A 14,453-nucleotide genomic window follows, 5' to 3' on the forward strand; every position below is an offset into this window, starting at 1 on the left:
AATGGAATCAAAGCATCTCTGTGGAGCAGTTGTATTCTCACAGGCCCTTCCTTCCTTCCTCCTTCCTTTATCCCTTAGAAGCTCCTTGATCCATTGATCTTGAGCAGCATATATCTAATGTTTGAGGGATATAAGGACTGAAACAAATCTTGCCACTGACAATGTAGCCTTGGGATCCCTGTCACTTAGACAACAAGCCCTTACTAGGGGATTCCAAACCAAAGAGGTTGAGCTGGAAAATGCTAAAATTACGATTTATAAATAAATTTTAATAAGGTGCACAATCAAGTGAAAAACATAAGGCCTCTAGCAAAGGCAAGACTTTCACATTTAATATATATAAACATAAACACCTGTGATGTACAGTCTTACATTGACCAAAGTGGGATCCAAAAAGGACCAGACGCGTTTCGGCCTAAGAAGGCCTTCCTCAGTGATCAGTAGTATAGTTATAATTTAGTACACATCCTGATAATATAATTATATCATAAAGAACAGTAAAAAAAAATGTATAAAGGCCCTTCTAGTAAAGTGAAGCTCCCTGTAAGTTTATTTATTTCTTATATACTAGAACGTGGCTTCCATGTCTCACCTTCTGTTGCATGCCGGGCTCTTAAGGATGTGTGTACATCAAGTATTACACTGCTTGATGTACACACATCCTTAAGAGCCCAGCATGCAACAGAAGGTGAGGCATGGAAGCCACGTTCTAGCATATAATAAATAAATAAACTTACAGGGAGCTTTACTTTAGTAGAAGGGCTTTTATACATATTTTTACTGTTCTTTATGATATGATTGGTCAGCCCTGGTTAGTATTTGGATGGGAGACCACCAAGGAATACCAGGGTTGCTGTGCAGAGGAAGGCACTAACAAACCACCTCTGTTAGTCTCTTGCCATGAAAACCCCAAAAGGGGTCACCATAAGTCGGCTGCCACTTGACGGCACTTCACACACACACATGATATAATTATATTATCAGGATGTGTGCTAAATTATAACTATACTACTGACCACTGAGGAAGGCCTTCTTAGGCCGAAACGCGTCTGGTCCTTTTTGGATCCCACTTTGGTCAATGTAAGACTGTACATCGCAGGTGTTTATGTTTACATATATTGAATGTGAAAGTCTTACCTATGCAAGAGGCCTTATGTTTTTAACTTGATTGTGCACCTTATTAAAATTTATATATTTGTAATTTTAGCATTTTCCAGCTCAACCTCTTCGGTTTGGAATCAGCATTTTGGTTCAGTTCCATTTGTCCCCTCTCCCCCTCTTTTCTTTTTGTTTTCCCTTACTAGGGGATAGGGCTGTCAAAAAAAAAAAATTCGGTACAGTTCGGATTCGGCCGAATTTGACCCTTGTGGGTTCGGTACGTGCCGAAGTCCGAACTCCCCCGCTTCGGATCCCCGGTAATTCGGGGGGATCCGGAGTTCGGGGGAAAATTCGGCCCCAGCGCGCCTTCAGAGGGATTCCCTGAAGGCGCGCGGGGGCCCTTTAAACTGATCTGAGCCTCCCAGCTGGGAGGCGCAGATCAGTTTAAAGGGCAGCCCGCCCCCCTTCAGCGGGCTCCGCTGGAGAGGCTCGGGCTGCCCTTTAAACTGATCTGAGCCTCCCAGCTGGGAGGCACAGATGAGTTTAAATGACAGCCCGCCCCCCTTCAGCGGGCTCCGCTGGAGAGGCGCGGGCTGTCATTTAAACTCATCTGCGCCTCCCAGCTGGGAGGCTCAGATGAGTTTAAATGACAGCCCGCCCCCCTTCAGCAGGCTCCGCTGGAGAGGCGCGGGCTGTCATTTAAACTCATCTGCGCCTCCCAGCCGGGAGGCACAGATGAGTTTAAATGACAGCCCGCCCCCCTTCAGCGGGCTCCGCTGGAGAGGCGCGGGCTGTCATTTAAACTCATCTGCGCCTCCCAGCTGGGAGGCTCAGATGAGTTTAAAGGACAGCCCCCCCTTCAACGGGCTCCGCTGGAGAGGCGCGGGCTGTCATTTAAACTCATCTATGCCTCCCGGCCGGGAGGCACAGATGAGTTTAAATGACAGCCCGCCCCCCTTCAGCGGGCTCCGCTGGAGAGGCTGGGAGGCTCAGATGAGTTTAAAGGGCAGCCCGCCCCCCTTCAGCGGGCTCCGCTGGAGAGGCGCGGGCTGTCATTTAAACTCATCTGCGCCTCCCAGCTGGGAGGCTCAGATGAGTTTAAAGGGCAGCCCGCCCCCCTTCAGTGGGCTCCGCTGGAGAGGCTCGGGCTGCCCTTTAAACTGATCTGAGCCTCCCAGCTGGGAGGCGCAGGTCAGTTTAAAGGGCAGCCCGCGCCTCTCCAGCGGAGCCCGCTGAAGGGGGACGGGCTGCCCTTTAAACTGACCTGCGCCTCCCAGCTGGGAGGCTCAGATCAGTTTAAAGGGCAGCCCGCGCCTTTCAGCGGGCTCCCCTGAAGGGGGGCCGAATTGGCCGAATTTATTCGCGAACTCCCGAACTCGCTGAATTTGGCCCCCCCGGTTGCCCGCTAGTTTTGAGTTCGGATCCGTCCGAACAGAAAATCACCGAATCAGGGGAAATTCGGTTGATTTTCAGTTCGGACCGAACCGAATTGACAGCCCTACTAGGGGATACCAGCCTCCCGGTGGGACCTGGGGATCCCCCAGAATTACAGCTCATGTCCAGGCAACAGAGTTCAGTTCCTCTGGAGAAAATGGATGCTTTCGAGGGTGGACTCTATGGCATTGGACCCCACTGAGATTAGGGTTGCCAACCTCCAGGTGGGAGCTGGAGATCTCCTGCTATTACAACTGATCTCCAGCCAACAGAAATCAGTTCACCTGGAGAAAATGGCTGCTTTGGCAATTGGTAGGGTTGCCAACTGCCATGTAGTAGCAGGAGATCTCCTGCTAATTCAACTGATCTCCAGCCAATAGATATCAGATCACCTGGAGAAAAATGGCCAGCAATTGGACTTTATGGTATTGAAGTCCCTCCCCTCCCCAAACTCCGCACTCCTCAGGCTCCTCCCCAAAACCTCCCGCCAGTGGCGAAGAGGGACCTGGCAACCCTAACTGAGATCTTTATCCTCCCCAAGCTCTGTTCTCAATCTGCAGGAGTTTCCTAGCCTAGATCTGGCAACCCTACCCCACTCCATCCCCAGCCAGTGGCAAGGGGAGACCTGGCAACCTTGGCCCTTATCTTGCTATGACTCTGGCCTCAGAGCTGGCTTGCCCCCCCCCCCAGCGATTTATCCAGTGAGATCTGACTCACGAAGCTTATGCTGGAATAAACTGGGTTAGTTTTAAAGGTGCTGTTGGATCTCTGGTTACTACAACAGACTAACACAGCTACTCTTTGGAAAGCATTCAACAGGAAGGGGAAAGCCTTCAGCTGTGTGTCATAAGGTGGAAGACAAGTGACTTTGATTATGAAAAAAGGAGACTTAAAAGATATGGAGGCCTGGCTTGCGAATATAGGTTCTACATAGCATAAAGTGCTCAATAGTGCCTGAAGGATACAATGGGCCTCCAAAGTGTTTAAGGAAAATCCGAGTTTCTTCTGAAGCTCTCCATGTGCCTTGATTGGACAGGGCAGCATCATTTGGTAAAGTAAACTGTGTGTGTGTGTAAAGTGCCTTCAAGTCGCAGCTGACTTATGGCGACCCCTTTTGGGGGGTTTTCATGGCAAGAGACTAACAGAGGTGGTTTGCCAGTGCCTTCCTCTGCACAGCAACACTGGTATTCCTTGGTGGTCTCCCATCCAAATACTAACCAGGGCTGACCCTGCTTAGCTTCTGAGATCTGACGAGATCAGGCTAGCCTAGGATGTGCCAAATCATAGGAACAAGCAACATTCCCTTTATTTATTGTTATATTTATTAATACTTTTGGTCCGCCACATTTCAGAGTTGACTGCACATTCGGTTGCATTTTGGACTATGTAGTACAGTTTTTTTTTTAAATAAACCACTTATGCATTATTTAAAAATGAATTATTTTAAAAATGCATTATTTTAGGAGCCCCGTGGCGCAGAGTGGTAAGCTGTAGTACTGCAGTCCAAGCTCTGCTCACGACCTGAGTTCGATCCCATTGGAAGTTGGTTTCAGGTGGCCAACTCAAGTTTGACTCAGTCTTCCATCCTTCTGAGGTCGGTCAAATGAGTACCCAGCTTGCTGGGGGTAAAGGGAAGATGACTGGGGGAGGCACTGGCAAACCACCCCATAAACAAAGTCTGCCTAGTAAATGTCGGGATGTGACATCCCCCATGGGTCAGGAATGACCAGGTGCTTGCAAAGAGACTACCTTAACCTTTTATGTATTATTTACATGTATAAGGCAGGCCATTTAGGCACATCCTATATGTTTAGAATATTACACTGGTTTATCGATACACAAATAGTAGTGGGGTAATTTGGTACAAAGAAACAGAAAATAGTGGGAAAAACAAGAATCACAGGTTTGATTCTGACGTGGAAGAAGCAAAACTGAAACAGGGATTGAATAAGAAATTCAAAAACGTCTCTGTACCAATACCACATTGCTCTTCACAAGTCTTAAGAAAATCCTTTTTGCTTTCCATGAGATTCCTCTTCTGTTTTGCTGAAGCACTGCACTTCAAATTTTTGCTAGGGGAAATTCTAAAATTATCTTAACGGGTAAAGTTGAGTAAGCATGAATTGACCGCAGCTATGACAGTGGGAAGGAAAGTGAATGAACTCCTTCTTTGGAGTCTGATGTGGTACAAGCATTAGATCCAGGGCCAAGTGGCCGGCTTGAAATCTGTTATTTGCGTCCTCCCACATCGGTGATATGGCTCATGCTGAACTAGGGTTGCCAGCTTTGGGTTGGGAAATACCTGGAGATTTTAGGGGTGGAGCCTGAGGAAGACAGGGTTTGGGGAGAGGAAGGACTTCAATGCCATGGAGACTACCTCCCAAAGCAGCTATGTTCTCCAGGAGAAGTGATCTCTATCGGCTGGAGATCAGTTGTAATAGCAGGAGCTCTCCAGCCACCACTTGGAGGCTGGCATCCCTATGCTGGACTGCTGGGTCAGCACACAGGCTCATGGGGCAAGGCTTATTTCTCTGAATTTTTTTAAATTAATAGACTCGCTTTGCTGCATGGAGAATTGTTCATCCCTCTGTTACTACTTGCCATGCTTCCTCGTTTTCTAAACTGTATATCTTGTTCTCTCTTCTGAACAGCAGATGGCAGGCAAGCCCCACTGCTAACTTTGTGGCTTTGTCTCCTGTGTGCATTGCACAGGGCTGTAATGAAGGGCAAACCCATTCCAAGCAAGAGCTCAGCACCCCACACCAGTGGGGTTTGGTCACACATTGAAATATCCATGATTATCTTCAGAAGAACAATGACTGTGGTGTTGAAATGTTATGTTTGTAGTAATAGTGCTTTTTTTCATTCTTATATCAACGTGTGTGTATGTTAGTAGTGCACATGAATAAACAGAAACAAGTGAAACCTGTGACATAATATGTATGCATAGTGCATGGGAAAATCCTGTGAAATAATGGAAGACTCCATTTCAGTTTGTTTTTTTGCTTTCAAGTTTAGGGTTGCCAACCTCCAGGTAGTAACTGGAGATCTTCTGCTATTACAACTGATCTCCAGCTGATACAGATCAGTTCACCTGGAGAAAATGGCCACTTTGGCCATTGGACTCTATGGCATTGAAGTCCCTCCCCTCCCCAAACTCTGCCCTCAGGCTCCGCCCCAAAAACCTCCCGCTGGTGGCCACGAGGGACCTGGCAACCCTAGTCAAGTTGCAGCTGATGTGTAGCAACCTCAGAGATTTCAAGGCAAGAGACATCTGGAGGTGGGTTGCCAGTGCCTGCCTTTGAATAGCAACCCTAGACTTCCTTGGTGGTCTCCCATCCAAGTACCCATGGCCAACCTTCCTTAGCTTCCCAATCTGACGAGATTGGGGAAATTGTGAAAGTATCTCTATGGAAATCTTCAAAAGGCTTTATAGAGGGAAGTCTGAGAGCCTTTTAACTAGGCCAGAGGTCCCCAGCATTTATGAGCCTGTGGGCATAGGGTTGCCAGGTCTTGTGCATGCAAGTCTCCTTGCATGAACAATGTAATGTGAGAATACCAAATAATAGGAAACTGTGGCTGGTCAGTTGCAGGAACTGACTCAGACTCATTTGAATTTCCAAGGTCTTGGAAGTAGAAATATACTTAGGGACATACTAGTAAAGTAGCTTCTTCAGGACAGCTATCTCCAGGTGCCACTAAAAGTCACCAAATGGTCTCTTGATTGGGTATTCTTTTTCCATCTCAGGAGAGAAATGAACAAATGCCTTATTAACTATCTCTTTCAGAAAATGAAACAGCCATACAGGAGTATCTGGCCCCAACTCAACGCAGTGCACTGAATATTAATGAAAGGTAAGACAGTCAGAGCTCTCTTTGTTATGCAAACATCCCCTTGTCTGGTTTCCCGTAGAATTTGTTTGTGAGTGAAACAAGAACATAAGAAAGGCCATGCTGGATCAGACCAAGGCCTATCAAGTCCAGCAGTCTGTTCACACAGTGGCCAACCAGGTGCCTCTAGGAAGCCCACAAACAAGACAACTGCAGCAGCATCCTGCCTGTGTTCAACAGCACCTGATATATTTGGCATGCTCCTCTGATCCTGGAGAGAATAGGTATGCATCATGACTAGTATCCAGTTTAACTAATAGCCATGAATACTCCTCTCCTCCATGAATATGTCCACTCCCCTCTTAAAGCCTTCCAAGATGGCAGCCATCACCACATCCTGGGGTAGGGAGTTCCACAATTTAACTATGCATTGTGTGAAGAAATACTTTCTTTTATCAGTTTTGAATCTTTCACCTTCCAGCTTCAGTAGATGGCCCTGCATTCTAGTATTATGAGAGAGGGAGAAAAGCTTCTCCCTGTCCACTCTCTCCAAACAATGCATAATTTTATAGACCTCTATCATGTCTCCCCTTTTCTGCCTTCTTTCCTGGCTAAACAGCCCTGTTTCAACCACTCCTCATAGGGCAGTTGATCTAGTCCCCTGATCATTTTGGTTGCTCTTTTCTGCACCTTCTCAAGCTCTGTAATATCCTTTTTTAGGTGTGGTGACCAGAACTGTACACAGTATTCCAAGTGTGGTCTCACCATAGATTTGTACAAGTGTAGTATGATATCAGCAATGTTATTCTCTATTCTTTGTCTAATTATGGCCAGCATGGAATCTGCCTTTTTTACAGCAGCTGCACGCTGGGCCGACATCTTCATTGAGTGATCCACTACCCTTTCTAGGTCTGTTGCTGCCAGCACAGATCCCATCAGTGTATATGTGAAGTTGGGATTTTTTTGCCCCAATATGCATCACTTTACACTTGCTCACATTGAATCTCATTTGCCATTTGAATGCCCATTCTCCCAATGTATAGAGATACTTTTGGAGCTTTTCACAGTCCAATTTTGCTTTAACCACCCTAAATAATTTGGTGTCATCTGCAAACTTGGCCCCTTCGCTGTTCACCCCCAACTCCAGGTCACTGATGAACAGGCTGAAAAGCAATGGTCCCAACACAGATCTCTGAGGGACCCCACTGTTCACTTCATTGGGAGAACTGACCATTGATACCTACTCTCTGCTTCTTATTTTTCAGCCAGCTTAGCAGTCTGGTGGGGGACTTTGTCAAAATACTTTTGGAAATCCTAATACACAATGTCCACAGGCTCATTCCTTTCCACATGCTTATCGGAACTATCAAAAAACTCTAATAGGTTAGTGAGACAGGACCTATGTTTACAGAAGTCTTGTTGGGTTTTGCTCAGCAGGAATCTGGCCACATAGATCCATGTCATAGGAACTTTGAAACCGGACTATTGCCCTTGAAGTTATGCAGACGTTTCAGTTGGGGAGGGGCCGTAGTTTAGTGGTAGAGCATCTGCTTGGCATGCAGAAGGTCCCAGGTTCAATCTCCAACATCTCAAGTTAAAAGGACCAGGCAGTAGGTGATGTGAAAGACCTCTGCTTGAGACCCTGGAGAGCCACTGCCAGTCTGAATAGATAATATTGACCTTGATGGACCAATGGTCTGATTCAGTACAACGCAGCTTATGTAGAAGGCCACAGCTCATTTACTATTAGGAGCTAGGCAAAGTATGCCCATTAATCTATTCAGCACTTGTTCCATTGGTTTCCAGTTAGCGTATGATTCAAGGTGCTAGTTATTTTTAAGGTGCTAGTTATTTTCTACCAAATTCTTCATGGCCTGGGACCCACATTTGTAGAATGGCCTCTCCTGATATGCTCTGCTGTGACAACTTTGCTTACCTGAGCAAAGCCTTCTGCAGCCTTCTTTTAATTCGTGAGCCTGGTCAAGGAGACCATTTTTTATCCCACTTCTTTTCTTTGGCAAATTTTCTGTTTAAATTGTTTTGTTTACATTTTATACCATTCTTGCTCCATTATATGCCATTTACTAACACTGGCTATCAATTTCAAGGACAATATTTCTATTGAATTTCATGAATATGGTTGGGAGGGAAACTATGGTATCTGTTCCTGCATGTGATTTAGGCTTGCCAACATTAGGTAAGAAAATTCCTGGAGATTTGGAGGTGGAGCCTGGGGAGGGGAGGGACTGCAGCAGGGTAAAATGCCATACAGTCCACTTTTCAATGTAACCATTTCCTTCAGGGACCGATCTCTGTAGTGTGGAGATAAACCATAATTCTGAGAGATCTTCAGGCCCAACCTGAAGATCGGCAACTCTAGAGTAAGGAAACCAAATAAGAAATTTAAACTCTGGAATCGAAGTGTCACTACATCCAGTAACATCAGAGCAGTCGACTCTGATGAACACATGAAGCTGCCTTATACTGAATAAGACCCTTGGTCCATCAAAGTCAGTATTGTCTACTCAGACCGGCAGCAGCTCTCCAGGGTTTCAGGTGGTGGTCTTTCACATCACCTACTTGCCTAGTCCCTTTAACTGGAGATACCGGGGATTGAACCTGGGACCTTCTGCATGCCAAGCAGAGGTTCTACCACCGAGCCACTGAGAACCGGGTTTTATTCCCCGCTCCTCCACATGAGCGGCGAATGCTGATCTGGTGAACTGGATTTGTTCCCCACTCCTACACATGAAGCCAGCTGGGTGACTTTGGGCTAGTCACACACTCTAAGCCTCACCTACCTCACAGAGTGTCTGTTGTGGGGAAAGGGAGGGAAGGTGATTGTAAGCCAGTTTAATTCTTCCTTAAGTGGTAGAGAAAGTTGGCATATAAAAACCATCTCTTCTTCTGCCTACAATCAATGTGAATTAGTCTTGATGGACAACATCTCTAGGTATAGCTTTAGTGCGAGGACAAGGATAAATAAGCAGGAGCTCCACTATTGTGCTCAGAAGCCGGGTAGAATTACTAGGGTTGCCAGATCCAGGCTGGGAAACTCTGGGAGATTTAGAAATGCAGCTGGGGAGGACAGGAACCTCAGTAGGGCACAATGCCATAGAGTCCACCCTCCAAAGTATCCATTTTCTCCAAGGGAACTGATTTCAGTAGTCTGGAGATGAGCTGTAATTCCAGGGGATCCCCAGGTCCCACCTGGAGGCCGGCATCCCTAAGAATTACCCATATGCTGGGAAACACAGTGGGGAGTGTCTTATGGAGGAGAATGATGTAAACTGCTTTGGGTCCCCATTGGGAAGAAGGCAGAATATAAATATGTAAGTTATGGATCCTACACTAACTGAGTGCTCAAGATATTACCAGTTGCTGTTCAAGTGCCCGCATGTGGTATATATGCTATTGGAAACTCTTTTGAGATCTAGAAGCTCTATAGTCAAATAAAAAATATTTTAAAAATTCAGGCATACAAATATCACAAAAAAGAGAGAGGTACAAATTTCTTGTGTGCTCTCTTTCTAAGGGGAAAAACTGAGAAAACACATATGTTACTAACTTAACCTGGAAATGGTAAAGTACTATAAACCTACAAAGTAACATGACTTTTTGGGAAGCTTCATCAGGGTTAAGATAAATTGCATGGTAAATACATTTACTGTGCAATTCTAAGAACATTTTCCAGGGAGTAATCCTCATTAAATTCAGATTCCTGAGCAGGATTCTAAGTAGACCTGCTTAGGATTGCTCTCTTAGACTCCTCTCCTCTTAAACAAAATAAATAATTACTCTAGCAACTATGAACGCTTCCCTCCTGTTTAGGGTGGGTTACAACTTATAGGCAGCATCTAAAGGCTGGATCGATTGTGGTAGTATTTACAACAAATTGATCAGAGTCAGTTACAAGCAACTGAAGGCTGACAATATTGACTGCCCCCGCCTGACTTCAAACTCAGCCAGCACTCCTCCCCTGTGCAAAGAGGTACAAAGCCTCATTCCTCTCCCCTCATATCATGCAATAATTAAGAAGAAGAAGAAGATTTGGTTTTGACATGCTGACTTGTAATGGTTAAGAGCGGTGAATTCTGATTTTGGAGAACTGGATTTGATTCCCCACTCCTCCACATAAGCGGTGGAGGCTAATCTGGTGAACTGGATTTATTTCCTCGCTCCTACACACAAAGCCAGCTGGGTGATGTTGGGCCAGTCACACTCTCTCAACCCCACCCACCTCACAGGGTGTCTGTTGTGGGGAGGGGAAGGGAAGGTAATGGTAAGCTGGTTTGAGTCTCCCTTAAAAGGTAGAGAAAATCAACATATAAAAACCAACTCTTCTTCTTCTTTCTCTACCACTTAAGGAAGAATCAAGCCGGCTTAACAATCACCTTCCCTTCCCCTCCCCCCCTTCCCTTCCCCTCCCCCCCTTCCCTTCCCCTCCCCCCCCTGTGAGATAGGTGGGGCTGAGAGAACTCTAAGAGAGCTGTGACTAGCCCAAGGTCACCCAGCTGGCTTCATGTGAGGGGAGTGGGAAAACCAACCTGGTTCACCAGATTAGCATCCGCCGCTCATGTGGGGAATCAAACCCAGTTCTCCAGATTAGAGTCTACCGCTCCAAACCACCACTCTTAACCACTACACCATGGCGGGTCTCATTAATTAGGGTTTAATAAATGGCTGCTCATCCCCAGATGTGTTCCTTCCCAACTTCCCACCCCAGTCACACAGCCAATGGGCAGCTAGCTTTTGTCCTCATAAGGTTGCCAGGTCTCCTTGGCCACTGGCGGGGGATGGGGGTAGGGTTGCCAGATCCAGGCTGGAAAACTGTTGGAGGTTTGGGAATGAGGCCTGGGGAGGACAGGGACCTCAGTGGGGTGCAGTGCTATAGAGTCCACCCACTAAAGCATCCATTTTCTCCAAGGGATCTGATCCCTGTCAGCTGGAGATGAGGTGTAATTCCAGGGGATCCCCAGGTCCCACCTGGAGGCTGCCATACCAATATCCTCGGATTCCTTCCCCCAATTGCTTGACAACTATCCCTACATATGCCACAGCTACTTGAACTATTTGCTGCCATCCCTAATTAGAATCTGAAGATAAAGTGAGGAGGATGAAATCTAGATATCAAAACACTTGGATAAGTGGGAGATTTCTAAATATGTCTTTGTAGGAAGGGGTCAGTAATCGGAAAATGGATGTTGTAGCGGTCAGAATGTTGGGCTAAGGGTTGGAAGACCCATGCATGAATCCACACTCCGCAACAGAGGCTTATTGGGCGACCTTGGGGCAGTCGCTTCAGCCTAACCTATCTCACACTATTGTTGTGAGGGAGGGAAGAAAGCCGGTGTTGGTTCCAGTGGGGGAGAAAAGCATGATATAAATAAGTAATATCTTGTCATGTCTGTATAGGCACATATACAGTCTAATATACAGTCTCACAAGTCTAATAAATTTAAATCAAGAAATCAGGCCCATTTGTTAAGTTCTTTCTTTAAGGCCTAATTATAGAACTCTCAACCTAGGGTTGCCAGGTCCCTCTTCACCACCGGTGGGAGGTTTTGGGGGTGGATCCTGAGGAGGGCGGGGTTTGGGGAGGGACTTCAATGCCATAGAGTCCACTTGCCAAAGCGACCATTTTCTCCAGGTGAAATGATCTTTATCGGCTGGCGATCAGTTGTAATAGTGGGAGATCTACAGCTAGTACCTGGAGGTTGGCAACCCTATCTCAGCCCCATCCAACAATGCGGAGCTGACAAATAAAAGAACCTTCCGAGCCCATCTGTTCAGCCATAGTGACAGCCAGCTTGCTTGTGGGCAGCTGCTGCAGCGACCAGCCTGCGGCCAGGGTGGCAGAGCTGCCTTCAATAGCCACTCCTTGCCTCCCTTTGATTGGCTCAGTTGCCATGAGCTCAGCCCAGCCCCGCCCATTTGAAGCCCCTTGCTCCCTTTCCAATGTGGGTGGAGGCAAAACCGCACCCACTGCCCACATCCCTTCAGGCAGGGAATTAGGCTTGGCCATGTACACACACCTTTACACTTGCATATAAACACACATAAACACCATGCTTTGTGCGGACTCCACCAGAAAAAAAAAATTGTAATTAGTTTTATAACACACTCTCCCTCCCCTGGCCCATAACATAATTTGAAAAAAAGGACCTCTCTCAACCTGCTGAAATATCATTATTAAAATGTGCATGAAAAGTCAATTATGCCAGAGGGAGGTATTTAAGGGAAGTGAGTTTCCATACTGTGGGATTACACATTGGGGATTACAGATATTGCTGAAATCTTTGCAGCTGTTTAACTTAAAAGAGGAGAGGATTTTCACTGTCAGATGTTCTATAGGCCTTACAAAAGGGGGGCTTACACTCTAGGGGGAGGTCATTCCTCCTGTGACCCTTAACGCTAACCCCTGCCTGTAAGAAACTGCCGCAGCATTTACTAAACCAGGTTCTCCACACCTTGCAGGATTTCACCAGTATAAAATCTAGCTAGCACTGAGCAAACATTCTGTATTTCATTTTGTTTTATATCCATTTAATGGTTTCAGTCCTCTGCTTTTCCCTGTTGGTTTTAGATTTGTTGATGTTTTGCACCCGTGTGTAGTTTTTATATGCTAGTTGGTATTTATATATGGTACAGTGTACTTCCTTTAGACACATACTATATAATGGTCATTCTCAGGTCAAACAACAGGAAAGTAGGAATCATCCCAGGGTCTGCTTGCATTTCACTCCATCTAGAGAATCCTGGAGTTTCCATTTTTATCACAGTTGAGATTTGTAGCCCTTACAGTTGTGGGGTAAAAGCCTGAATTAGGCTTTTTGCAAAGCTCAAAATCAGCACATGTCTAATGGTCAGCGGTCGGAATGTCTGATATACTTTTAAAAAAAGACGACTCACCGTTTTTATTCTTCCCATGCAGTAAGCCTGCCCCCCCCCCCATTTGCAATGCTTCTGGTAGACATGCTTATCAGTGAATCAAATGCTGATGGAATCATTGCTTTTGCATCTCCTGCTGCATTTCAAACAGGCAGTCTCCTTATAGGGCCACTTGTAAATGTATCTAATTAATTTTTTAATTTAAGTATTTATATGCTAAGAGCTGGAGGCCAAAAGGCTCACATGTCTGGGCCAATTCAGTATTAAAAAGCTTTCTTGCAAGAAAGGGGCAGGGCAGAAGCTCAGCTGCAGCAGCTGACTGGTGGTGTTCTAAATCTCTTCCAATAATTTAATATTTGTTGGGTACCTTTAAAAAAACAGTTTTACAATGCATTCCTGAGAGGAATGCCGGCACCAGGCTCTCGAGGCAACGTAGCTGCGCTGGCTCCAAAGGAGGTTTCGGCCCCACCGAAACCTCCTCCTGGCATCAAAAAGGTGGCGTATCTTGCCAAAAATAAAAAAAGGGTGTTCCCAGGCCAAAAAGGGCTTTGGAGGCCGGCTAAAGGCGGCCCCACCCCCAGCCCAGCATTGTAATGCCCCGGGAACGACTCCTGGGACGCCGGCGTGGCCTTTGACGGCATTCGGACGCTGGCAGAAGGCTCTGTTGGCGTCTTTGGAGGATGGACCTTATGGCATTGTACCCTGCTGAGGCCCTTCTCCAAACCCTGCCCTCCCCAGACTCCACCCCCAAAATCTCCGGATATTTCCCAACTCAGAACTGGTAACCCTAGTTTTTGAATACACAGACTCCAGCCAATCAGTTCTATACACTGCCAGAACCACACAGCCCTGGTTTTCCTTACATGTGGTCTTGGGAAAAACGTATATATAAAGAAAACAAAAAAAAAAGTGTTGCAAGGCTCAGAGTAAATTCATTTATATGTACCCTTAAATGTTTCAACTACCTCTTTTTTTATGTACCTAATTCCTTCTTCTTTTTTCATCTTGGTGGCCCTACTTTCTCTCCTTGCTTTTTTTGTACAATCTTTAAGGCTAGTTATTACCCCAAAAAAAGTGAAACGGTAAACCTAGTTCTTCAGACCACAAATGTAAAATCTCAAGACATTTTGAAGAAAAATAATAATTTGAGGGACTTTTGGAATATAGACAATACTTTTCCTATCACGCTTTTTATTGCT

The 14,453-nt window shown here is 46.0% G+C and overlaps 1 protein-coding gene across 1 annotated transcript in view; it reads left to right on the forward strand.

Annotated features, from left to right (window-relative positions):
• KCNU1 (potassium calcium-activated channel subfamily U member 1) overlaps nt 1–14,453 on the forward strand; it is a 102,336-nt gene that overhangs the window by 37,454 nt on the left and 50,429 nt on the right. The window contains exon 19 of the mRNA XM_056860894.1: nt 6,321–6,387. Coding sequence (XP_056716872.1) covers nt 6,321–6,387 — 67 coding nt within the window. The remainder of the gene's footprint in view (nt 1–6,320; nt 6,388–14,453) is intronic.

This window comes from Euleptes europaea, chromosome 14 (genome assembly GCF_029931775.1).
Source record: "Euleptes europaea isolate rEulEur1 chromosome 14, rEulEur1.hap1, whole genome shotgun sequence".
NCBI classification, from domain to species: Eukaryota; Metazoa; Chordata; class Lepidosauria; order Squamata; family Sphaerodactylidae; genus Euleptes; species Euleptes europaea.